This window comes from Heloderma suspectum, chromosome 8 (assembly GCF_057233095.1).
Source record: "Heloderma suspectum isolate Gila_16-S chromosome 8, 16-S_ref, whole genome shotgun sequence".
Taxonomy (NCBI): domain Eukaryota; kingdom Metazoa; phylum Chordata; class Lepidosauria; order Squamata; family Helodermatidae; genus Heloderma; species Heloderma suspectum.
The window spans coordinates 5,409,875-5,436,877 of NC_139465.1; the positions used below are offsets into that span (position 1 = coordinate 5,409,875).

At 47.5% G+C, this 27,003-nt stretch overlaps 1 protein-coding gene across 2 annotated transcripts in view; it reads left to right on the forward strand.

Annotated features, from left to right (window-relative positions):
* The window catches only part of KIAA0513 (KIAA0513 ortholog), a 66,431-nt gene that overhangs the window by 25,432 nt on the left and 13,996 nt on the right, over positions 1-27,003 (forward strand). For both annotated transcript variants that reach the window (XM_084812824.1, XM_084812822.1), the window contains exons 2-9: positions 12,720-13,237; positions 18,856-18,955; positions 19,904-19,977; positions 21,317-21,387; positions 22,076-22,283; positions 24,863-24,903; positions 25,056-25,140; positions 26,548-26,625. In XM_084812824.1, the coding sequence (XP_084668950.1) occupies positions 12,885-13,237; positions 18,856-18,955; positions 19,904-19,977; positions 21,317-21,387; positions 22,076-22,283; positions 24,863-24,903; positions 25,056-25,140; positions 26,548-26,625 (1,010 nt within the window). In that variant the 5' untranslated portion in view covers positions 12,720-12,884. The remainder of the gene's footprint in view (positions 1-12,719; positions 13,238-18,855; positions 18,956-19,903; positions 19,978-21,316; positions 21,388-22,075; positions 22,284-24,862; positions 24,904-25,055; positions 25,141-26,547; positions 26,626-27,003) is intronic.

Below are 27,003 nucleotides of genomic sequence, written 5' to 3' on the forward strand. Positions count from 1 at the left end.
CCTTGTAGGCCCCTTCCAACCCTACTATTCTATGACACCGTCTCAAAATTCCAAATGTGCCCCCTGACCCAAAAAAGTTGGAGATGTTTGTGCTCTGAACAGAAAATTATGAAAACTGGGAAATACTCGCTGTGTGTCTGGGAAAGGAGATTGCCTTCCAGGGCTGGCACCAGATTTGCAGGGGAGTGGGGCAAAGCCTTTTTGGTGGGCCCCTTCCTCCGTTGGTGAGTGTTGGCAGACTTACCTGGGGGTCACAGCAAGGACCAAGCTCTCAGCAGGACCAAGCAGGTGATAGACTACCCACCATTTTAATGCTGCACAGTGCCCTGGGGTAACACAATCTCAGGGGCATTATGGGAAATTGACAGAGTGGCCCTGGGCTGGGCGATTTTTTTTTTAAGAGGTCCCTATGGTGGGCCTGGCCAGAGCACTGGGGCCTGGGCAGCTGACCAAGGATGTTTTTCTCTCTGAAAGGAGCCACTGGACTCAATGGTCTTATAGGCGCCTTCCAACCCTACTATTCTGTGATTCACTGCATTTTCTCTTCATCTGAAGAACCTTCACCTCTCCTTGAATCTGTCTTCCTCTCCGAGGGCGCATCTGTTAGGAGGTTGACATACATGCTGTTTGTTTTAGCAAGTCTAATAGAGTGGGGGGAGAGTTGAAAACACATCCAGTTTCATATCAGGGTAGCTGTGGGCTGTTCTTCATTCTAAGTCTGCATGTGTGTCTGTGTGTCGCTCTGTGTGGAAAGACACAGGAAAGATAGCTCTGTATGTGTGTGTCTGTCTCTCTCTGCGTATTACTCTGTATGTGTGTGTGTGTCTCTGTGTGTGTCTCTGTGTTCGTGACTGTGTGTAGCATGTGTGTATGTGTGTGTGCGTGTCTCTCTCTCTCTCTCTGTCTGCCCCCCATCACTCTCTTTCTGTGTCACTTTGTGTGAGTGTCTGTTTCTATGTGTGTGTCTCTCTCTGTGTTTGTCCGTGTGTGTCTGTGTAAGAAATATTAGGCAGGAAGCTCAGTGACAGCAAACATAAAATCAGAAATTAATTTTTTCCTGGTGAGATTCAACTGCCTAGCTGTCGGATGTTGAATAAACTAACTTAGCTCCAGATTAGGGAGGGAATTCCCAGGAGCCTGCTTGGCTTGCTTCTAGAGATGTGCAGCTCTTTGCTCAGCATCCAGGGCTAGCAGGAAGGTGGCTCACCAGCATTGGGGGAGGGGGGTGCTTTGCATGTGGAAGGTGGCTGGTTCAATCCCCGGCATTTCCAGTTGGGAAAAAAAGATCAGGTTGCAGGTAGAGATGTACATATCGTGTAAAGTCTGTTCTGCCTGTGTTTCGCTATTGTCAGGCACCTTTCGTTCCATCGTCCACCCATCGCTGGAATGGGGGGGCGGGAGTTGCTTCTGAATTTGCACAAATTTGCATTTGCACTTGTGAAAATGTGTAGATCCCCCCCAATGCACATTTTCACACTTTTAATATGTGAGGGAAATGCGCATTTTTGGCTGGGTTTTTTATTTTGCATATTTTTCTGTGATAAAATTTGTGCAAAATTCAGGACAGTTAGAAAAATGCTCCACAAGTCTGTGGGATCCACCCGAAGGGGAGAAGCTGGTCCACTGTGGAATCCACTGGTCAGATTCATGAAAATCCAAACTCATCTGGTTTTGTTGCAGATTTCTCTGACTTCCCTAGTCGCAGGTGATGGGAAATCCCTTCTCTGCCTGCCAAGATCCCACCTTGGAGAGCCACTGTGGATGCTGAGCTACATGGATTATTGGGTAGCCCATTGCTGGGCTACCAAGTAGTGGCCTGACTTTGCAGAAGGCCTTTATAGGTATCCCTGATGGACTCTTCCTCCTCAGAGAGGCATCAGAATTGTTAGAGTATTTGAGCCAAAGCCTTGGAATTGGATAAACTCGGAAAATCCTGATAATTGGTCACTTGTGCAACTTCTCCTCCTAAAGTATACTGCTAAATAGTACACTTTAATAATAATATAAAATGATAGGCAGGGTGGTGTAGTGGTTAGAGCAGCCTTGCCCCAACCTGGCGCCCTCCAGAGGTGTTGGATTACAATTCCTATCATCCCCAGCCAGCATGCGCACTGACCATACTCCTGATGATGATGGGAGTTGTAGAGCACCAGGTATTTGGGGAAGGCTGAGTTAAAGTCTCAGACTGGAGGGTACTGACCCAGGTTCAAATCCCCACTCAGCTATGAAACTTGGCACTGGGCCAGCCTCTCAGCCTAACCTACCGCAAAGGGTTGTTGTGAGAATAAAATGCCTGGGGAGGGAGGAACCCCATGTAGACCACCTTGAGCTCCTTGTAGGAAAGGCAGAACAATAAATGCAATATATAAATAAATGGGTTAAAGTGCTTCTAGGCTACCCAGAAACCTTCAGTTAGGCACACTAAAAAAGTATCCAAGTCAGGATGAGATATTTTTACACCCAGAGGCACAAAAGCATTCATAATGGAAAGATGCATTCCACATAGTAGAGGCATTCCAGCAGAAAGCAGCAAAACCAAAACATGCATCGGTTGGAGTTTTTGCATGTGGGAGTGTAGCTACCTCTTCAGGCCATGGGACTGGGGGCAGGAATGGGAAACATGTGGCCCTCCAGATGTGGTGCAACTCTACTCCTCTCTTGCCACTGGCTATGCTGGCTGATGGGAGTTGTAGTCCAACCACATCTGGAGTGTTACACGCTCCCCATCACTGGTGCAGGGGAAAGATGTTTCAGCTGAAGCCAGAAACCCAGATCTCTGCACGGCAGAACGCCAATGCTTCATTTGTTAGCATGTCCAGAGTCATGTTAGATTTCATTGGGGCGTGCCCAAATGAAGTTAAGGGTTGACTGGCTGCCTCTTCATTTCAGCCTGATTGCAACTAATTGTCTTTATTAGCTTGTAAACTTCGGTGGAATAATAGAAATAGGAAACAGACTGACACTTCTCTGCCTGTCTTCTTCCATGGCTGCTGTTGTATTAATTTCTCAGAGGAAGCCAACAGTTAATGCACATAAGGAATGGGAAGGGCAGCACCGGCCAACAGGGCATCACAGAATAAATAGAATTGTTGGGGAAAGATTCTGCTCTTGCTTATGCTGGTGGATCTTGGGAGGAAGCCCTGACAAAATTATTTTGTGCGTTATGTCTGTGTAGCTCAAAATACTTTAATTGCTAAAAACATTTAGAAGCCAAACCCTGGGGTGGATGGTGGCCGACTCATAAAATGTCTAGGCGCCCAATCCCCACAAACGTTAAGGAGCTTGTGCAATGTTTATGCAGTGGTACATATTTGTATATATTTCAGATTTATATCTTGTTTGCCAAAATAAGAATGCTGTTTGAAGAATAGCAGGGTAAACTTTGTTGTTCAGTCGTTCAGTCGTGTCCGACTCTTCGTGACCCCATGGACCATAGCACGCCAGGCCTTCCTGTCCTGAGCAGGACAGAACAGAAAAATCCTCAGCTGAAGGATCTGATATTTTGAAATATGCCTGGGTTAGGGATCTGGCAAGCCTCCAAAGGGAGCAAGTTCTAGAAATATGAATCAGAAATGTCTCCAGTGTGTGTTTATTATTACATTTATATCCTCCTTCCTTTCCTCTTGCAAGGAACCCAGGCAGCTTACATGATCCTCCTCCTCTCCATTTTATCCTCACAACAACCCTGTGAGTTAGGTTATGCCAGGAGTCACTGACTGGCCCAAAGTCACCCAGTGAGCTTCATGGCTGAGTGAGGACTAGAACCTGGATTTCCCCAGCCCCACAGTCTAACCACTACATCATACTGTCTCTGTTGAATCTTTGTGCGTGGCAAACATATCAACAGACACTTTGGGGATCTGTCATGGGGATCTTGAGTAGTGTTTACTGCTGGATACTATTGCAGAATGCATAGATCAGTCTTCCCCAGCCTGATGCCTTCCAGATATTTTTGACTTCAGCTTCCATCAGTCCCAGCCAGCATGTTCAGGAATGCTGGGAGTTGTAGTCCATGACATCTGGAGGGCACCACTTTGAGAAAGGCTGACATAGATTATAGCATTACTCATTTCCATGCTCCAAAGTTGCACCAAAGGTGCCATCATATTTCTTTGTTTATTTAGCATCCATAGTCAGGAGTCAAAAAATTCACCCAGCAGCAAGCAGAAACCTGGATGAATGTACTTTCAGTCATATACGCTTGCACACAGCCTGCTGCAGGAACCGAATGAATTTGTGACAAACTGGGAATGTGGTGTGCAAACCATGTACACCGGGCCACCTTCTGCTGTGTCTCCAGAGGGTGCCAACCACACAACGGCTCTGTGATTTTATAGTTGCAGGTAGCCTCTCTCGAACACGCTTCCACCGCTAGCACTGCTTGGGTTTTGAGAGGGAGGGCTCTGTGTAATGCTTTAAAACCTTTATTGTCTAAACTTCTTGAAACGGTTTTCCAGCTGCTCTGATCCCTTCTGCCCACTTACTACTCCCTGGTCTCTGGGATTTTTGCCCTGGCCTCTTTCCTGGAGTCGCAGCAGAGCACATGTGTCAGGAACCTGTCAGGGACCTCTGGTTGCCAGGAGCAAGGTTGGAGATCGCACACGGGGTGGGGGTGGGGAATGCCAGTACTTGAATTTCACCCGGAAGCAGGACACTGCTAAATCCTGATAAGATTTTCTCCTCCCTCTCTCACTCTCGCTGTCTCCTTTCTTCCTGTTTAAATGTCACTGAATATGAGTCACTGGGAGTCTAATTTTCCTCCTGTGACGTGGTTGCACCAGACTTCTCAGCGGAGCGTCTCTCCCGTGAAAGGGGAGGGGTGTGTGTTGTGTTTGCATTCTGTTCCTCTGTGTTGATCCTGAGCTTAGCGTGGAGTCATCTTTCTCTTGTAAGTCGGAAGCTGGGAGTATTTTGAGCCAGCTGTGCGGGGGGGGGGGCGCCCCGCAGCATTTGCAACCTGCTTTACATCCAGGGCCTCCCCCAACCTGGTTGTCACAGGAGCGTACTGGCCTGCCAGAAAGCACCTAGCACCTCCACGTTGGTGGTGTATGTCCCCCAGTACACACATATACACAGCTCCCTTCCTATGAGCTTTGCCTGGCTGGGAAGAATCCAGTCATGGCCCCACTTGCTCCTAAAGGTGATGGTGCACAGGCCACCTTATGCGTCGTCTGACCTTTTAACATTTCTCACATAGTCGTGTTTCTACGTACACCATCACACCCCGCAGAAAGGACTTGAGCAGCATGAACTGGCCCTCTTGGCTGCGTTCATCTTCCTCAGTCTTATGGGGTAGGCTACTATCATCTCCATTTTACAAACTTGGGAACCGCTGCTGAGAGAGCATGACTCGCCCAGGGCCATGCAGAGAGACCCTGGCTGCAGCAAGGCAGCCAGACAGAGGTCTCCTGTATTCTGTCCTCTCCACTGGATCACAGTAACATCACTTGGTATGTTGTGTGTCCAATGGAGGCTGGTGGCTCCGATGACAGTGGGGTGGTGAATCCTCTCCGGGTTTCAGTCAGAACCAGTCAGAACTGTAAAGGAGCTGTCCAAGGGGCTTTGCCACCAGCCTCCACTGTGTGTGTCTACAGTATTCCCATTTTCCTTCTGTGAATCACCATAAGCAGGTCTCTTAATTGCACCAGCTGCATAGCTTTATATTTTCGGCACATCTCGAAACGTGGAAGAAATGGAACTTGAACCCCAGTGTTTGGAGATGCACCTAACCCCTCTGGCTAATTGTGGTTTGGTTTCTGGTTCTGGCTTTTGTTCTGTGCTCCGTGTGTATTTTAAGAGTTAACAACCCACCTGTCTTAGCCACTTGCTCCACTGCTCCGCCCGGGAACATGCTGACTGGAGAGGCTGTTGCAGAGCGGTCCCTCGTTCCAAGGGAGGAAGGGCATGTGCAGCACCACAACTCGGTGGTGTCCGATGTTGTGAAGGGTGTGGGAGTTGGGAAGCGCCCGTGAGCATTGATCTTTCAGCCAGGGAGGCAGAAACACCTCAGCTCTGCGTAGAGTCCGTTGATTTGCCACGCACCGCGGGCTTCTTGGCCGTCGGAGGGGCGGGGAAGCAGCCCGCCTATGGAGAGCCCGCTGGGCGTGAGTGTGGCTCCCTCGGAGTGGGGTGCGCGAGGACTGCGATGTGCTCCACGCTTCAGCAATGGATGGACGATGGATGGTCGTTGAATTCCTCAGCCAGCGAGCCGCACTGAAAGCCCCCTTTCCCGCCCCCCAGCTGTAGGCAGAAGACTTTCCTCTCTTTCTGTGTGCATTTCTCTTCCTGGTTCATCTTTGCTGAAGGCAAGCGGGGAAGCAGGTAAATGTGTCTGTCTTCCCTCTCTGCAGCTTTTGTGTGGGATAATGGGAGGCCTCTGTGTTTGTTTTTAAGTTCTCCTAATGCTGCCAGGGGTGCTTAATTTCACTACACATGTCCTGTGCATGTTTCAGGCTGTCTAGGTGCCGGAGATGAAAGACGCACGCAGGAAGACCATGTCTGCTGCCTTGATTCGGGAAAGCTGATTAAATAAAAGATGAATAACTTTTAAAATAATTTCTTGCAGTGCTCAATATGCAAAGTCCTTTACAGGGTTTGTCCTCTTTTTGCCAGCTGAAGAAATCATCTTCCTACCTAAAGCTCCAAGAGTAATAGGACAACAAAGAATCTTGTGGCAGTGTAAAGACAAACACCTTTATTCTAGGATAAGCTTTTGTGGACTATAGTCCACAAAGGCTTATGCCAAAATAAAGGTATTCATCTTTAAGTTGCCACAAGGTTCTTTCTTGTTTTTTCTGCAGCAGACCAACAGGGCTCCCCCTCTGGAAAGGATTAAGCGAGCACATGAGCACATGAAGGTGGTCAGCTGTCCATCTCCCCACCCCATTTTATGTAAAGGAAAGTTTACCAATAATGGCATGCAGAATTTATATGAACTCTTGTCCCACAGCATATCTGGGTATTTTTATTTGTTTCATTCCTCCTTTTCTTTTCCCCTCTTCCTTCCCCAGTTTCTCTTCTTCATGCGCCATCTTCAGCTTAACTTCCCTGCAAATACTTTTTTTTGCATTTTGTCTTTGGATATGTATGGGATACTTTGCCATGCCTGGGGGGGAGGAGATTCCATTGAATCTGTTTCTAGAGTCTTCAAGATTCCATATGGTGTGTGTGCGCGTGTGCATGTGCACGCGCGCGCACTGCCCTTCTGGGGCTTAGGAACTGGAACTCCCAGACTGGTATCCTGTCTCCATTGCACTGTGTTTCCTTTTTCTTGCCCATCCCGCTCAGTCAAGTGTGCCTGCTGTATGAGAAGAGGGGTGTTTGGGGATGCAGTTTGGCTTGCATAAACCACATTTTGGGGTGATTGGGTAAAGTCGGTATGTCTGAGGTGCCTTTGGTTCAACCCCTCCCATAACTGCTAGATTCATCTTCACAGCTGTGCATGTCGGAGGAGGACCTGAAAGGCTCATCTCATCAGGAGCAAATCACAGGGTCCCTGACATTAGCCGCAGCTGCTGCGTGCATCCTTCCCAGTCCTGCTACAGCTCGTCCTCCCCTTTCACATGAAGGGGTGTAATTATTTGTAATGAGGGCACATTGCAGAGAAAGGGAGAAGAAGGGGACCTGCCAAACAGAGGGAGGTGAGAGTCCGGAGTCCAGCTGGGAAAATAATAGATCGCATTTGACTGTAGAGGGAAATCATTTTATCTTCTCAAAAACGGGTTGCTGTTTACAGCAAGCCAAGTGAGAGGCTGCAAGGCATGCGTGTGTGTGTGTGTGTGTGTGTGTGTGAGAGAGAGAGGGGGGGGGCAAAACCACTGATGTTCAGCAAAAACTTAAGTATCCAGAAGAACAGACTTCCCCAACCTGGTGCCTTCCAGATGTGTTGGCCTACAACTCCCAGCATCCCCCACCCTGCCACTTCTGGAGGGCTCCAGGTTCCAAGTTGCAGAAGGCTGCAATAGGAGAAGGAAAGGATGGAGGGTGGATGTTAGAGAAGGGATAGTTTAATTTTTTGGCCGTGGTCCATAAGTATGTAAGACTTACTCACATAAGGGTAAGAGAGAGTGAGACAGAGAGAAAGAGAGAAGGTAAAATGCGGATTTCTTAGGCCTTGCAGAAACAACTTCCTCTTTTGGTCTCTCCCCTCCTGGATTTGCCTCTCTGTCAACCTTTCCCCTGTCCACCCAGTCATCCCACCATTTCTTTCTGTGATGACAAAGTTTTTGCGCCTTACCTCACAAGGCCCTGGAGCTGAGGTCAGCAGCATTTCAGGAATTCCCACCATGATGTCGACCACGTGAGTTCCACCAAGTGGCTGCTTAAACTTGGTCTACCCATGTGGCAAAATGACTGGGGATGGGTGGGGAGGATGCCATTTTTGGTCCCCCTCCATGTAGAAAATTCTCTGCAAGTAGAACAAACAAAAAACCTAGCACGTCAGGTTGAGAGGTTCTGTTCCATCCTCCATCTCTCTACTTGCAGGAATGTATTTATTTTTTGTTACCTGAGGGTATTCAAAAATGTGATTTCCCCCCGCCCTTCCTACAGTTTGAAATGACAGAGCCCTAACACGGTTGAAAGGGCTACAGCACCTCATTCTGCTTCTTGAGTAGACCAGGCCTTCTTTCTAAAATAAGAGGTGCTGAGGAAAGCAGAGATACCTGCAGGGGAGAAAACTCAGAATGCATTCAGTTACATGACCATGCTAATGACCGAGTCCTCTCAGGTGGAGATGATGCATTATTCCCATTGGATCACATCTGCTTTCTTTTAGGAGTAGATCACTCTTTAAGCCACTTCTCATTGTACCGTGTTTTTAATTCACTTGGCATCAGCATTGCACTGAGCATCTTCTGGTGATAAACTGTGAACCTGGGAAGCTAATATCAGAAGGCTTCCGAACCAAAGTTTCCCTAAGGCAGCCTTTGGCTACGCTGGCTGAGAATTATAGAAGTTGCAGTCCTACACATCTGGAGAGCACCCAGTTGGACAGGTCTGTCCTATGTTGCAGGATGTAACTGGGTAGATCAGCCCACAGCGTAGATTGCTTTGGGATGCCTTCTCTCGCTGAGAGGTTTGCTTGTAAAAACTCAGCCAGCTGGTTGTGGAGAATGTTGCAAGTTGCCGTGTTCATGTCTGCATATTCTGACATGAAGTCGGTTGGCTTTGGCTTAATTCATTGGACCGAGCACCAGCCCCTTTGTCTCCATCTAGGGCACAGATGTGCTTGCAGGTTTTGACACCATAATTACACAAATTGCACCCACAGCCCGAGCGGAACGGCGGCCATTTGTTCCACTTCAGATGCCTGTTTTTAACAGAAGAAGGCGGTGGGCCAAGGCCTCTTAAATACAGGTTGTGGAGGAAGGCGAACAGTTTGCAATTGCAGCTGTCACACTTCCATTCCTCTCTGTTCCACCCCTTCCTCTTCCCTCCTTGCAGCACAGCTGTCTGTGGCGTGAGGTTTGGAGCAGAGCCATAGACAGGAGCCAAGGGGCAGGAATCAGAGCCAAGGGGCAGGAACTGAGGGGCAGGAATTGGAGCTGAGGGGCAGGAATCGGAGCAGAGGGGCAGGAGCCAAGGGGCAGGAATCGGAGCAGAGGGGCAGGAGCCCAGCCATCCCAGAAACCAAGGTGGGAGCTTATTAAGACTCGCATGGCCCAGGCAAAATCCCAGCCTGGACTGGAGACCTTTCTAGCCCTTCCTATTAAAAGAAGCCAATGGCGTGCTTGGGTGGACACTTCATTGACCCCTTTGGCTAATCCTCTTCATCTTCATTCCCCAGTTATAGCCACGGATTTTTCCTTGCACCCTCTGCTGTTTCCCCACTATGCGATGCAAGTTCCTTGTCTAGGTTGCATATGTAAAAAGGCAGCCGATACGACTGCGTGCACAAAGTCCCAACTTGTTTTTTTCCAAACAAATAACTGGAAGGAGGAAGATCCCCCTCCACCCCCTTGCAAACTGCATCCCCTGATGTAGGGTGTGTGAGGGCACAGCTGCATAACATCAGCATTGACAAGAACATTAAAACAGTAAGCCTGCAATTCCGGAGGAGAACGTGCACGTGTACTAGAAAAGCGCGTAGTTTAGTTTTTGAGACATACGAAAGACAACATTTTGTTCTCTGTGCCCCCAAATATCCGGCAGAGGTGGCTTCTGTCTTTGCCACCCAGTTCAGACACCAGAAAGGCATCCTTGGTGGCTGACCCCAGGAGCTTTGTTGGACTTCAGGGTTGAGCATATTTTTAGCAATTTTGTAAGATTGGTATGGACAGTCTGACTTTCAGCAGTCAGGGTTCAGCTATGTGAAGGGTGGGCAAGTCGGACTGTACTTTAGCCTGACTGAACTTTGCTCCTCTCCTCAGGGGATTTTATTTTATTTTATTTTACCATTCTCTGTCCCAACAGGCCTTCCTCATGCTTGGAAAAAACACTGCAAAGGCAAGCCAGAGGCGCTGTCCAGCATGCTGTTAAAGTTCTCCATATCACCAATGATCTAACACTCGATAGATTTGTATCTCGCCCTTCTGCCATGGGATTTAGAGCAACACACATGGGACTAGTCTACTTGATATTGACAATGATTCTGTGAAGTAGGCTAGGCTGAAAGGCAGGGACTTGACTTTGGCTAACTGGAGTAAAGGGACGGCCACCAATTTGGAGGGCTTTAGAAGGGGGTTAGACAAATTCCTGGAGGATAAGGCTATCAGTGGCCGCTAGTCCTGATCGCTATATGCTCCCTCCAGTATCAGAGGCAGTATGCTGGGGAACATGGACGGGAGGGTGCTGTTGTGCTCGTGCCCTGCTTGTGGGTTCCTGGTCGACAGCTGGTTGGCCACTGTGTGAACAGAATGCTGGACTGGATGGACCCTTGGTCTGATCCAGAAGGGCTCTTCTTGTGTTCTTATGAGGACAATATAAGAGCAGGCCTGCTGGACTGGACCAAAGGTCTCTCTAGTGACTAGTGCGGCATCCTGGTGACTAGGGGCTTCTCTGGCAGGCTTACAGCAGAGCTCTCTTGGCAAGGGTAGGCGGCTTCTGACCATGAAGTTTCTTTATAACCAGCATGGCAAATAGCTGTTGATAGACCTCTCTTCCTCCTCCAGTGATTTGTCGCATCCTTGTTTAAGCCAGTAGCCATCACCACAGGTTTTGGCAATGAGTTCTATAAGTTAATTCTGTGTTGGGTGAAGAAAGACTCTCTCTTGCTGGTCTCAAATCTGCTGCCTTGGGGGCTTTCAGTGGATGACCCCAATACTCTGGCATTATGAGAGAGGGAGAACACCTTCCCTGGGCCCACTTTCTGCAGGCCAAATATAAATATAAAATGCATTTTATATTATGCAGTTTATATTTATATTTATTTACCTAGAATGCATCTTATATTATGGGCTTCTTGTCTGAGCAGGGATTTGAACCCCATTCTCCCTAATGATAGGGGAAGGTAACAGATCTCCCTTGGATTCAGATCTCATGCAGGGTTCCACTTGATCCTGTGTAGCCCCTGTGAAAGAAGTTACTACAGGCTGCCCAAGGCTTGCGCCCTCCAGATGTGTTGGACTAAAACTCCCAGCAGTCCTGACCATTGGCTGACTGAGGCTGATGGAAGTCCAAAAGATGTCTGTAGGGCACCAGGCTGAGCCTGCAAAGTTTCACTTGGGTTGGGATGTGTCCAAGGCCTGGGATCCACCCAAGAGCCTATTGATTGTGAGAGATTTAGAGAGTGGAGCATGGAGAAAAGGAAAGATTTCTGAAAGTGGCTCATGCAGTGAAATGCTGTCTTAGTAAACCTAACACAGTCTTGGATGGGTGCCTTTAAAAAAAAAAAAAGGTCTAAGTATATCTCTGCAATCGTCCCCTTTCAAAACAAAACAAAAAACAGGTAAGTGGCACAGTGGATCCTAATCAAGGGAGAGACCATCTTAAAGAAGCTGCTTCCCATAAACGCTCTTTCTGTCTCTAGTTAGACTTCACTGCATTAAATAAATAATTTTTGCCAGCCCCCAGAGGGAGATTTCGATCTGTGTTAAACATAAACTCATCACGTAATGACATTCACCAAATGGCAAAATGCCCCATTTCTGTTTCTCTGGTCTTCTGGAGAGACCTTGTCTTCAATAACAATAACGATAAGTATATGGGAGGAGTCTGCACCATATACTTTCCTCCCCCATACCCTCCCCAATCCCAGCATGCACCTATGCAAAAAAAGCCATCTGCCTGCTCCTTAAAAGCTCACCTGCGGCTTCTGCTAATGGGGGCGGGGTAGGAATGCCTTTTTGGAATGCTCCACCACATAAAAGTTTTCCAATAGTATCATCATCATCTAGCATGTTAGGGGTTGATGTTCCATCCCAGTCCAAAATAAAATGTATACATCCCGTCTATAGTCTGAAATACTACAGTCCATTCTGCCTCCTCAGGATTCTGCCATCTCATTCTGCTGTATGTGTGGACCAGGCTGGGCAGGGGAATGTGCTAAGGAGCTGTGTTTGAAGTTGTGGTCACATATCATCAGGTATTACCCTTAAGAGCTAGAAACTTAGGTTTTGAAAATAAATGAAAGCTTGAGTTCAGCTGTGCTGAATGCTGTGTTCGGTATGAAATTCTGCATTGGAGTAAAGAGTACACACAGCTCTTGCCCCTGAAATTATCTATACTGCACAAATAATTATTAATAACAAGTTGGTCTCTCTGTGTGTGGTTTTTTCCAGATGCCTTGAACGAGACCTGGGAAAGAATGATGCTTTGACTATAGGTGGACCAATCTTTTCTTGTTACTCATCTCCTAATGGCCTCCATGTTTCCGCAATAGGGAAATTTGAGCCAAGCTCTACAGTCCCAATCCATGGTGTTAGTCCCTCACGTTTCCTTGAGCCATGGAGGCCGTTGACGTCCCAGTCGGGAACCTCATTGACTTTGACTCTGAACCTTCCACCACTGATACCTCCGAATCTGTCCCTGCTACTCCTCTTCCCACCAATGCCAATGGGTTACTGGACCACCTGAAGGATGACGTGGTTGCTGTGGTGGAGGAGAGTGATGCCACGGAATCCGCTGACAGTGAGAATGACACGACGGACTCGCCCGCCCACCACAGCTGGGATAACCGCCGCCGCTCCTCCTCGGAGTCCTACTCGTCCAACCAGAGCACGGAGTCTGCCAAGGATGAGGTGACAGCGGAACACCGGGAGTTCATTAGGCAGTACGTGGAGAAGACCTTCACTGGTGGGTACGTGTTCAAGCAGCAGGCGGGCAGCTTTGGGGCATGGGCGCAGGCTGCCGTGGCAGTCCGCCCCCAGCTCAAGAACCCCTATCAGAGGAGAGGCTTTTTGCTTTTAATTATGTTTTTAATTTATGTGTTTTTATGTTATGTTTTCATAACTTTTCTGTTTTTAATCTGGTTTTTATTGTTAGCCGTCTTGAGTACCATTTTTTATTTGTTAATTTATTTGTTTTCATGTGTTAATTTATTTGTTTTTATGTTATGTTTTAATTAGGTTTCTGTTTTTAAACTGGGTTTAATTATTAGCTGCCTTGAGTGCCTTTTTTTTCTTGGCAGGAAGGGGGGATAGGAATGAATGCATAACACACACATACATCGTCTACCACCTTCTGAGTCAGTCTGTTCCACTATGGGAACAGTTCCCACCATTTATTATTTATTTATTCATTACATTTATATGCCACCTTTCTTCCATTGTGGAACTCAAGGTGGCTACATGAGGTTCCCAGGTGGTTTCCCCTCCAGGCACTGACCAGACCCAGACCTGCTTAGCTTCAGCACGGTGGCTGCCTCATGTGCCTTAAGACTACGCCCTGGGACCTGTGCCGCTGGGAGGTTCTTTCAAATGTTTAGTCGAAATGTCCTTTCCTTTAATTTGAACCTGTTGCGTCAGGTCCTGCCTTCTGGGACTTGTTTTCCATAACTCTGACCATCTTGGCTGCCCTCCTGTGAACTCATTTGAGTGTGTCTGCATCCTTCCTAAAATGCAGCGCCTGGATGCTGAGGACAAGCAGGCGGCACACGCTCTGCTTGCGAGCTACCCAGAAGGGATGTGGGGCTGACTGTGCTTGGAAACTGAATGCTGAACCTTTGGTCTGATCTGGCCGAGGCAGTTCTCCTGTTCCCATAACAGAGTAGACAAGGTCACAGTGAATGGGTTTTATCGGCCGCTTTTAACCATGATAGCAAAGAATGAAAGCTCCCTGTTCAGAAACAGTATAACTCTGAATATCAAGTGCTGTGGACAAATAACAGAGGATACCGCTTTATGCAGAGTCAGACCGTGGTCCATCTAGCCCAGTATTGTTGGCACTGACTGGCAGCACTGGCTCTCCAGTGTTTCAGTCAGGAGATTTTTTTCAGCCCTACCTGGAGGTGCTGCCAGGGATTGAACCAGGCACCTGCTGCATGCAAAGCAGGGGCTCTACCACTGAGCTACGGTCCCTCCCAAATAAAGAGGAAGTGAACAGGGCATTGCTCTAGGAGAACGCTGGACTAGACAGGCCCCTGGCATAATCCAGCAAAACAGTTCTCAGGTCACAAACCTGAGGGAACCCTGAGCAAGGTTGTATCAGCCTTCCTAGAGGGCTGGGAGGAAGAACCGCCGTCCACAGCTCATCATTCCCCATTAAATGCATGAGCCGTTTGCCCCACTTCAGGTGGATAGCCGCATGCGGCTCCCGCTCTGGCTGGGATGCCTGGAACACCACGTCCCCTGCCGGCTCTCTGTCTCTGCCTGGGGCGTTCTCTCTCCTTTTTGACGCAGGCTGCTAAAGCAATTTGCAGGGGGAGGTGGGTTTTTTTAATTCATCTTATTTTTGTTGATTTTGGATCTGTTTTGGGGAACAGGGCACTGCAAAAGAAAAACAAGACACACCGGAGCTGGGTGGGGAGGGGAGGATGGATCTTTTTTTCTTACACCAAGCCCACCCACTGCTGGTCCAAATTCCCCAGCGTTTGTGCAGCAAGGGGGTGGGGTGTTTCCAAGTCCGCATGCTGCCAGCCATGTGACCCTGGCAGCAGGATACTTGTTTTGATCTCAGTGTTGCTTCTCTGCAGCACAAAAGATGTGATTGAGTCTGACGGGGCATGAGGGATCCTCTGCTTTGTTCAGGGAGGTCTAGCGACAGGGGTGCCTGCAGCCCTGAAGCGTTTATTTTTTAACCCCACTGAAGATGTAGCGGGCCTTTTCTCTACGCTCTTTGACAAAGAGCCAGCCACATCTTAAAAGATACAGTGGAAAACCGAGGGACCTGTGTGGATTACTCAGGATGGAGATAATTTTGATTTTATATTTTCAGAAATGGAGGACCGACAGATGTATGTGACTTCCTTGTTCCCAGCGGTCCTAAAGCAGGGGTGCAGAACCTCTTTCAGCCCAAGGGCTGCGTTCCATTTTGGAGAAGCTCTCGGGGGCTGCATTCCAGTGGAGGGAGCATTGAAGGCAAAAGAGACAGGGCCAAAAACTCCAAAATGCCAGCATATTTTAGCTTAACACTCTTTTTGCCAGTAGCTCAGCTGTAGGAGGGGCATTTCAACCTTTTCAGCATGGAGAAGAAATTGCATGAAAGCTGGGAAACCACCAAAGGTTCTGTGTCTGGGGGGAAAGGAGGCAAAGCCATTTGGGAACACCGGAGAGACAGATTGGAACCCCTGGAAGGCCAGATTTGGCCCCTAGGCCTGAGGTTCTGTGCCCCTGTCCCTAGAGAGCACTTGAGAGTCAGTATGGTGTAATGGTTAGAGTCCTTGACTGGGACTAGGAAGATCCAGGTTCTAGTCTCCACTCGACCATGAAGCTCACTGGGTGACTTTGGGCCAGTCACTGACTCTCAGTTGCACCTACCTCACAGGGTTGTTGGGAGGGTTAATTGGAGAGGAGGAGGAGGTCTATGCAAGCCACCTGGGGTTCCTTGCAAGAGGAGAAAAGGCAGGATATAAATGTAGTAATAAATAAAAACCAATTGCCTGGCAGAACCCAATTTGAATGTCTGCAAACCTTCCTCCTCCATATAATTGTAAGACTCTGACTATGTAGACATCCTGGTTACAACATCCAGTCACCTTTCACCCCACCCCTGGCTTTTTATAACATCTTGCTTGAGAAGAGATCAGGAGATCTCAAACGTTTGCACGTTTTAGCCTAACAAAGGGTTTACACTATATGGATTTTGGATTTTTGTTTTTATGGCTAACATGGCTGCCTTTGTTTTTTATATACATATATATATAATGTATATCCTTGTATATATGTTTGAGATATTATTTATTTGTTTTATTAAATTTCTATAGTGCCCAATAGCCAAAGCTCTCTGGATGGCTCAGAACAACTAAGACCATAAAATATAAGATGAGAAAATACAATATGAAAATTTAAAAGTTTAAAAGTACAGTATAAAAAATAAAAATAATAACCAAATAGAACCTGGCTGCAGTACGACGATTTAAATGTTTGTTTGTTTGTTTGTTTGTTTATTTATTGCATTTATACCCCGCCTTTTTTCCTCTTGCAAGGAACCCAAGGCGGCTTACATTATCCTCCTCTCCGTTTTATCCTCACAACAACATCCCTGGGAGGTAGGTTGGGCTGAGAGTCTGTGACTGGCCCAAAGTCACCCAGTGAGTTTCCATGGCCAAGTGGGGACTAGAACCCGGCTCTCCCGGCTCCCAGTCCCTATAATAAATTAAATCAATTTAAAACACATACAAAACATTTCACAATACAATATCAGGACCTGATAATAAAACAAATGGATTAAATGCCCCATCATATGTTGTCAATTGTCAAAGAAAAGCATTTTGACTGTAATTGGGGTCTTGTGTTGTGGTGGGATAGCGCTCCATTGGACCCCTCCTCCACCCCAAGGGGAGCTGCAACCCCTCTTTCTCCCTGGGGTGCTCCAGTTAAGAAGAAATGTTTTCCAGCCAAGCCATACCTTCTTGGCTCAGTCGCATGTCTTTTTTGACTTAACAGTTTCTGCCTGGGAACTTCAGGGCTGTGTCATCCCGATGCAGAGCAAAGGATTCAGCCGATGTTGGCTGCTTTTCTTTAAAATACTGATTGTATAATTCCACTAACTGTGAGTGATATAGCAATTCTGAGATGAGTCACCATGGCCCAAATTAACACAGTTTAATGTCAACACTGGGGAAAGTGCAAATGCATTTCCTTCTCTCCCCGCTCCGCTGCTACAGGACCAGTTTGGATTCCAAACCCAGAGGGAATATTCTGTGCACAAGTGGCATTGCCCACTTGCATAACCTTCTTCGTTAACAGTTGAATGTTGCCACTGAAGAGGTGGTTTGAATTCCACCTGCTGAAAGAGAGGGAGGGCAACCCTTGTTAGCACAAACCTAAAAAAAGAATGATTTATTGACGCAGCTAATTGCCCGATGCAAGAATTGTGGTGCATTTTTGCTCTGGTAAAAGAGCTAAAGCAAGCATGCTCAGGACTATTACTCAAGGGAATATTCCTCCACTTCTTTCTTTCTTTTAAATTCTGCCATCAGGAGGGAGTTTCTTGATTCCTCAGCCTGTTTCAAATGGTGGGGGGAGGGTCATGGTAATTTCCTGGTTAGGGGAGATAGTGTATCTGCAGTTGTCAACGCCTGGTGTGACTGTGAGCTCATTGGGCAGGGTTCTGTTCTTGCAACGAATGATTCCCTGCATATTTGGAAATAACGAAAGGAAGATGAAACCTACAAGGGTCTTCTACAGACACCCCTTCCCCTGCATTGAAGTTGTCTTGTCTTTGTTTTCTCCATGGCACAGAGCTCTTAGACTAACCTGGGGTCCCAAGTCCCAGAGACTTATACATTCCTCTGCCTTCATTTGACATGAACATGAGCTATCTCCTCACTGCGCTTCCCCCTCCGTTATTGCCTATGGCAGGGGTCCCCAGCCTTTTTGAACCTGTGTGCACATTTGGGAATTTGAGAAACTGCTGTGGGCGCCACCACAAAATGGCTCCCACAGAGGATGTGGCTAGTTGCATAACAGCTGCTGTGGGGGCCTAGCTAGTAAAAAATGAGCTAAAAGGGGGCAGGGAAGAAAAATAGTGACACTATAGGCTGGGAGGGAGGGGAAAACAGCAAGGAAAAGGGGTAGAGAAAGAGCAAGGCTAGAGGCTAGGAGGGGAAGGAACAGTGAGCTAAAGAGGAGGGGGAATAGCAAGGCCAGAGGCTGGGAGGGAGGGGGAAACAGGAATGCAAAGGGGTAGAGGGGGGAGAAAGAGCAAGGCTAGAAGTTAGGAGGGGGGAAACAGCTATAGAAGAGGGGGAACATCGAGGCTAGAGGCTGGAAGGGAGGGGGAAACTCCAAGGCAAAGGGATAGAGGGGAGAGAAAGACAAAGGCTAGAGGCTGGGCGGGGGAGAAACAGCAAGGTAAAGTGGTGGGGAAGCAACACTAGAGGGTGGGAGGTAGAGGGGAACAGCAAGGCAAAGGGGCCAAAGGAGAGAAAGAGCAAAACTTTGTGTCAAAACTATTGTGTCTTGATTAATTTCTATAGTTTGAGCATTCAAAATGTTTCACATATGTTACCTTCATGTTCCTTTTGACAGCCCTGGGAAATAAGCTAGTGGTGATGTTATGTTCCTAAATTAGACTGTAAGCTCACTGGGGCAGATTCTTGATATTGTACAACACATATGTATTTTGTTGGGGCATTTCAACACCTTTATTGTTCTTGTTATATTGCTGATGGGAGAGGATCACCTAGTGATTCACGGCTGTTACAAGATTTGCCCCGGGGACATGCCAGCTCATGCTTACAGCCTCCATGCCACACCAGTGTTCAGCTTTATACACCTGTGAGATTTTGTTGTTTTGGTGTGCTTGTGATTCCAGAGAGGAATTTGACCAAGAGGAGAAGGCCAAGTTTGGAGAACTCTGCAGCGGGGAGAATGCAAAAGGCAGGGAATGGTTTGCCAGATACGTGAGCGCTCAGGTGAGGAGAGGTTTAGGGCTCCGTGGCTGGGTGGCGTGGGAGTTTGTTCTCCGGAGGCCCTATGCTTCTTATGAAACTTTCCCGTGGGGCTTGTTCACGCAGTCAGAATTCACAGGCTGTGTTAACTCTGAGATGGCAGGCTCCATCTGGATGCACAAAAGGAATTCTAGGATGCTCTAAAAATACCCCAGTGTTCTTGTGTTTCTCCATGGAAAACTGAGTTCAGCTCATCTTTGCATACCTTCATGAAAACAAAACCTCTGCTGCTCCCTCGGGTCAAGCTTAGGGGGAAACTGTTGTTCCGCTTCAAACAAAAGCTGGATTTGCACAACATCCTACTGTGCAGCCCTTGTCTCCGTTGCAAAATTATCTTCCCCCTTCTCAGGACAGGGCTGTGCACAACACTGATTGGTTGCCCCAATCTCAGTTCCAAAGCTTCTTTCCCCCTTCTCAGTGCAGGGCTGTGGACAACACTGATTGGTTGCCCCTAATCTCAGTGCCAAAACTACTTTCCCCCTTTCTCAGCACAGGGCTGTGTACAGTGCTGATTGGCTGGCCATTGTCTCAGTTGCAAAACTGCCTCCCCACTTGTCTGTGCAGGGCTGTGCACGGGGCTGATTGTCTGGCCCTTGCCTCAGCTGCAAAGCGACCTCCTCAGAACAGGTTTCAAAATGTAACATGCACCCACTTTTTTAAAAGCCCTGCACAAATGCTTAAACAGAGAACCACGCAAGCATCTCAGGAGGAAAAATGGAAAGCAAATCAGACAGCCTGAATTTGAAGCATGGGCTAGATACAGCTGTCAATCCAGGGGCGGAAGATATGACGGCAGAGGAGGACAGGTGGAGGAAGCAGAGTTCGCTTCACAGCAAGCAACCCCCCTCACAACTCTTTCCAAGTACATCTGTAGACAGCCTAACATGATTTCCTGTCCATGTTTCCTTGCAGCGCTGCAATTCCAAGTGTGTCTCGGAGCAAACCTTTTATCGTCTGGTGCAATCCTTTGCCGTGGTGCTGTTTGAGTAAGTGAAAACAGGCAACTGAATGTGAACTCGTGGGTCTGCAACCTTTATAGCACAATTCTGTACAGGTCTACTCAGAAGTAAGCCCTACTGAGCTCGGTGGGACTCACTCTCAGATAAGTGTGTATTGCAGGGTTCCCCAACTTTTTTGGACCTGTGGGCACATTTGGGAATTTCAGAAACTGCTGTGGGCACCACTATAAAATGGCTCCCACAGAGGATGCAGCTAGTCACATAATGGCTGCCACAGGGGCCTGGCTAGTCAGAAGAGGTGGGAGGAGAAAAATAGTGAGGCTAGAGGCTGGGAGGGAGGAGAAAATAGCATGGCAAAGGGGTAGAGGGATGAGAAAGAGCGAGGCTAGGAGGGGAATAAACAGCGAGTCAAAGAGGTGGGGGAGAGAAATAGCAAGGCTGGGAGTAGAGAGAAACAGCATGATAAAGGGGTGAGTGGGAGAGAAAGCAACACTAGGGGCTAGGAAGAGAGAAAGAAGGAGGCTAGGGATGGGGAAGGGAGAGAAATAGAAAGGGAAGGGTCAGGTGGAGAGAAACGGCAAGGCTATGTATAATTGCTAGAAAGCTGTATTTTGTATATAGGCAGATCATATGTATTCATTGCTATGGATATATACAAACCCATATACGTATGTATATTAAAAGGGGGGACATTTAAAAAAAAAAAGCTTTGCAGGGGCTCACGGGCACCATGTTGGGGACCCTTTCGCGGGTCCCATTGGAGGGCCCCATGGGGCCAAATCTGGGCCACCTGGGGCCCCTATCCCACCCTTTTTGCATATGTGGAACTGCGCATTTCGCACATACGCAAATATGCACGTTCACAAAAATGTGCATTTTCGTGCATACGCAAATACGCGCATTTTTGCAATTTTATTTTTTCAAAACATGGCGACTGTGGAGCTCAATGTGGCCACCAGGGTGAGTGTGGGCTGCTCGACGAGCACGGGAGGGGCTCGAGCGCAGTCCGGGGACTGGCGAGCAGAGGCTGGGCAGGCGCCCGGAGAACCCAGATGGGGGTGGGTTTGCACATCCCTACCAGTAACTAAGCCTTGGGAGAGGCATTTTAACCTTTCAGAACAGGGGAAAAGCCATGTAAAGGCCAGGAAACCATCAAACAGTTGGCAGTCTGGGGAAAGAGGGTGGGGCCAAGGGGAGGGGGAGGGGCTATCTGGGGAACCCTGGAGGGCCAGATTGGGACCTGAGGCAGGCTGGATTGGGCCTGCAGGCCTGAGGTTCAACATCCTGGTCTGGATGTTCAGCAGTGTTGAGATGCTGTTGCTTCTTACTTCAACACCTCTTTTATTCTCGACTCATCCACTTTTAGGTGTTACCAAATGGATGATTTCAGCCCTGCTAAGAACCTGATGACCATGTGCTTCACCTATTACCACATTGGTAAGCTACGGTTCCATCTTATTGCTGGGTTCCTCCTCTCAGTGCAGCGGTGGGATATGTCAGGGCGAGCTCTTCGCCTTCAGCAAAGGGGTGCGTTTATCCTTCCAGGAGCATCTTCGTAAGGGGAGCATCGTGGGAGTAGCATCTGTGGTAGGGAAGAACCTCAGAGAGTACCCTAAACCTTTGCTTCATAGCTGCATATTTTGCTTCTTGCCATTAACAAATAATTTCTGAGGATGCCCAAAAGCAGCAATTGGCTGTGCTTCAGTTCGAGCAACAATAGTCTTGCACCAAAATCCATAGCCAGGCAGTGCCTTTGTCAGGACCAACCAAAATGTCCCAGAACAGCAAGCTTTCCCTTCCCCAGAAAGCGTTGTGAACTTGAACATCCAAATTTGCAAAAATGTGAGCCAAGCTTGAGGAAAAAAAGGATTTATGTTTTCAGAAACAGATGAGAGCAGGGGAGCGTGTTGAATTGTAGCTTCATGCTGGTTGCTTCAGTGTTTCCAACTGCTTAGCTTGAATTTCTTATCCATTTTGCTGTGTACCTCTCTATTCATGAGGGCTAGTAACTTGCTTTTTATTTATTTATTTTAAAAAGCAAGAAAAAGGCTCTGTATGGCATCAGTCTTTAGGAAATGTTAAGCTTTCTGCTTCCTTTTCCATTTGCATTGTTATCTTCTGATAGGTAAGCCCCTAGCGCTACCCCCTGAGTCCAAGGAGAAGGCCACGGGTAGCATTGATTCCTATCTGAAGTCTGCAAACAGCTGGCTGGCCGAGAAGAAAGACATTGCGGAACGGCTCCTGAAGAACACATCAGCAAAGACTGAGAACATGAAAGGATTTTTTGGAAGCTTTGAAAGCAAGCTGAAGAGTCCCGTGGCCAAGAAAAATGAGTGAGTGCCCTGAAAACTAAGTCCTATGAGGAACAGTGGAAACAGGTAGCCATGTTTAGCTTGGAGAAAAGATTCAGGGGAGATGCAATAGCACTCTTCAAAGATCTGAAAGGCCATTGTGCAGAAGATGGAGCAGAGTTGTTCTCTGTTGTTCCAGAGCAGGGGTCTTGAACCTTAGACACCTGGGGCCCCAATCCAGCCTTCTGGGTTTCCCCAGATGGTGGCTCCCTTTCCCCTGACTGCCAATTGTTTGGTGTTTTCCCAGCTTTTGTGCTCCCCCCCCCAAAAAATCTAAAAGGTTGAAATGCCTCTCCCAAGGCTTTGTTCCTGCCAGGAAGAGTTTGAAGCTATAATAGGCTGGTAATTTTTGATATTTTGGCCCCTTTTGCCTTTGACTCTGCCCTTTTTGCATAATCCATTACTAACACTGGAATGCAACCCCCCCACAAGAGCTTCACCAACACTGAATTTGACCTTTGGCTGAAAGAGGTTCTACACACCTGCTCCAAAGGGTAGAATTAGAGCCAATGGGTTGTAATTGCAGGAAAGCCGATTCCAGCTAAACATTAGGAGAAGTCTCCTAACGGTAAGCGCTTTTTGAGAGACTAACCTTGGGAGGTGGTGGGCTTTCCCTTGCTGGAGGCATTTAAGCGGAGGCTGGGCAGCCATCTGTCAGGGATTTCGCAGTTTCACCCTGCATTGCAGATCCTGCATTGAGCACAGGGGTGGAGTAGATGTCCTCCATGTTTCCTTCCAACTCTGATTCTGTAATTCTAAAACTCTGTATTGGATCCCTCAGTGTAAGAGCTGGTGCCTTATTTGAGACACAGCTTAGAACCTGGCTTAGGTATTCCTTAACGCTATAGTTTTTTTTACCTTATCCAAGGTATCATTATTTATATAGTGTAACTTTTTAAATTTTTTGTAGCTTTATTATTGTATGAATTGCACATATAATGCAATGTAATTAATACTAAATGTATTATAGATCAAATTGTATACAACTATTAAGAAAAGATTTTTAAACAATATGTAATTAACACAGACATTCTAAATATCTATACGTATATTATATGCTCATCATAATTGAAATACAAATACCACAACGAACAGGTTCGTACATTACAGCAGCAATTCCTGGGTTGTTCAGTCCAGGAATTACAGAGACAAACAGAGTTGCAAGTTGTGTGCTCATCATTTCCGCTTTTAATTAATCCAGGAATGCCCCATTCCTGGGTTGTTCCGTGACATGTGCACCTGGAAACTCTGGACTGTTTATGGGTTAAACAACCAGAGTTAACCCAACAACAAAACATGGGTGATTGTTGGGTTGACTCTGGGTCGTTGGGTCACAGAACAACCCAGGAACAGGGTTTCCTGGGTTGTTAATTGAAGCGGAAACAATGACCGTGCACTTATCACTTCGTTTGTCTCCAGCAATTCCTGGGCTAAACAAATCAGGAATTGCTACCATGACCTGCGAATCAGGTCAATATTTACAAAGAGGAAAAACTCTTTTACTTATTATCAATATCAAAATTGTACCTTGATTCCATAAAAGAAATAAAAGGAGACCAGGTGATATGAAACTTTCCCATTTTTTATTTGTTGTCCCTCAGTCTTATAAACTCCATCAGTTTTCACAACTCTGCAATTTTCCTAACCTTCATTAACCATTCTGTAAGGGAGTGTAAACAGTTTTGCATGACATTTTACAAAGTACAAAAGGAAAGTCCCAGCCTGAGGTACTTACACTCTGAAATCTGATGAAGGGGAGAGGGAAGAATACGTTAACCTCATGCAGAAAATCAAATCTGCCCCTATCCCTTTCTCACGATGAAGATGATTTTTTTTTATTTCTTAGTCACCTTTCTCTTTAAAAAGGGACCCAATATGATTTACAACAGGACTAAAACATGCAAATTTGAAACCGCTAAAACAATTTCTGCTATAATACCAGGACCTCAGGCTGACGTCAAGTGTAGGCATGGTTGGGCCCTGCCAAGGGCCCACACCCCAGCAGGGGCCCACTGACAAGATCCCGCTGGAGTTGCTCCTCCTCTTCACCATTGCAACTGGTTTGTTCACCTGCCTCTTGCTCTGGCCCAGAGATAATGGTGGTGGTGAGGAGGAGGAGGAGATGCCGCGGCCTCCTTGCTCCCTGGCTCTCTGCCTGTCAAGCAAGCAAGCGGGAGCAAGGATGAGAACTAGAGGATGAGGAACAAGAGCAGCTGGTGACAATGGCGGTGAGAAGGCAGACTCGCTGAGGGTGGAGACCCATGGAGGATGCCTTACCCAAGGGCCCTCCAAGACCTGAAGCTGGCACTGCCAGGACCCCCCCCCCCAAAAAAAAAACCCCTAAAACAACAGCGACAACCAAACACCTCAACTGATTACTGGCTGATGAGAATGTGCATTTTACCCATCCACGTATACTGAAGGGTGGAAAGGATCCACCCTTTGCCACCAAGATTGTGAGTAGCTACTTACCATATCAGTGGGTTTGGTGCAAGGGCTGATGGGTGTTTGGGTACCACTTCTGCCTGACCAAATAGCACCTGTGTTGTTGTTTTTTCTAGGGATGGTGAAGAAAAACCAAGAGAGAGAATCCAGAAATCAGGTGAGCAGCACTGGGAATGTGTGTGTTTTGTTCACGTTTTGTTTGCTTTCCATCTGCTTTAAAAGACAGAGTCTTTTAAAGTGGGGAAGAGCATAGGTGTGCGTATGCAACCCGCCCCCAGCACCCAGACCAAACCTTTCCTCCCTTTGTAGTTTCCCTGTACAGTCCGGAGGAGGAAGAAGAAAAATCAGGGGAGAAGATTTACCTGTACATGCATCTGAAGCAGCAGCCGATCTGGTAAGACCTAACAGTCCTAAGCCGGTTGTGTTCTTGAGCAGTGTGTACAGAAGATGAGGATGAATGTAGCCCTTCTGGTGGAAGGTGGGCCATTTCTGCCCACTTCTTCCCTTTAGCTAATGCAGAGGTGCAGAACCTTAGAACTAGGGTCCCAATCTGGCTTTCCAGAGTTCTCCAGATAGCCACACAGGGAATGCTGATCAAATCTGCAGATGACACAAAATTGGGCGGGATAGCTAATACCTTGGAAGACAGAAACAAAATTCAGAGTGATCTTGATAGACTGGAGTGCTGGGCTTAAAACAACAGAATGAAATTTAGTAGGGATAAATGCACCTAGGAAAAAGAAACCAAATGCACAGTTAAAAGATGGGGGATCCTTGGCTCAACACCACTACAAGTGAGAAGGATCTTGGAATTGTTGTAGATCACAAGCTGAATATGAGCCAACAATGTGATGCTGGCGGCAAAAAAGGCAAATGCTCTTTTGGGCTGCGTCAATAGAAGCATAGCTTCCAAATCCCAGGAAGTACTAGTTCCCCTCTACTCAGCACTGGTTAGGCCTCATCTGGAGTACTGTGTCCCGTTCTGGGCACCACACTTTAAGAAGGATGCAGACAAGCTGGAGAGGGTTCAGAGGAGGGCAACAAAGATGATCAGGGGACTGGAAACAAAGCCCTATGAAGAGAGACGGAAAGAACTGGGCATGTTTAGCCTTGAGAAGAGAAGACTGAGGGGAGATAGGATAGTGCTCGTCGAGTACTTGCAAGGTTGCCACAGAGAGGAAGGCCAGGATCTCTTCTTGATCATTCCAAAATGCAGGACATGGAATAATAGGCTCAAGTGACAGGAAGCCAGATTCCGGCTGAACATCAGGAAAAACTTCCTGAGTGTCAGAGCAATACGACAATGGAACCAATGACCTAGGGAGGTGGTGGGCTCTCCCACACTGGAGGCATTCAAGATGAGGCTGGACAGCCATCTGTCAGGGATGCTCTGACTCGGATTCCTGCATTGAGCAGGGGGTTGGACTCGATAGCCTTGTAGGCCCCTTCCAACCCTACTATTCTATGATTCTACACCCTCTCCCCCTTTTCCCCAACTGTTGATCTTTGGTGGTTTCTTCCCGGCTTTTGTGCATCCCCCCCGCCCCGCCCCATTCTAAAAGGTTGAAATGGATCTCCTAAGGTCTAGTTACTGGGCAATAAGAGCTTTGAGCTAGGATGTGCTGGTACTTTTTGTGTGTTGGCTCCACCCCTTTTGCCTTGGCCCTGCCCACCACTGTAATGCAGCCCCCAAGAGCTTCTTTGACCCTTGGGCTGAAAGCGTTTCAACACCCCTAAGCTCATGAAGCATGCCCAGGTAAACACACGCTGCAATTAATCCTCTGCTTTACCTGTTTTGCAGGCAGACGCTGCGGTTTTGGAATGCAGCTTTTTTCGATGCAGTCCACTGCGAGAGGCGGAAACGGTCCCCTACCACCAGGTAGGTTTTTTTAGCTTCCTTGTTTTCTTGCAGTGGAGAAGGGGAGTCGGGAGGTGCAAGTGGGGTGGATGGGGGGAGGAGAAAGATCTTCCCTGGTTTCATATGTAAATACTTCATTTTTCTCCCGCCTCCCACTTCTCAAGATGACTGGACTGAGCTGTGCCTTTTGTGCGAATTTGATGGAGGGCTGGGCTTATTATACACCCACTTTGGGTGAGGAAGAGGTCTGTATGGAGGAAGCTCAGTTCTTTCTGAGTGCTGTAAAGAAGGGTTAGCACAAAACACGCTGCAGTTGGGTTTGATAACAACATCGGGGGGGGGGGGAGCTGCAGTCAAGGTAAAAGGTCTTTACCTTTCTCACCACACTCGTATTGCTTT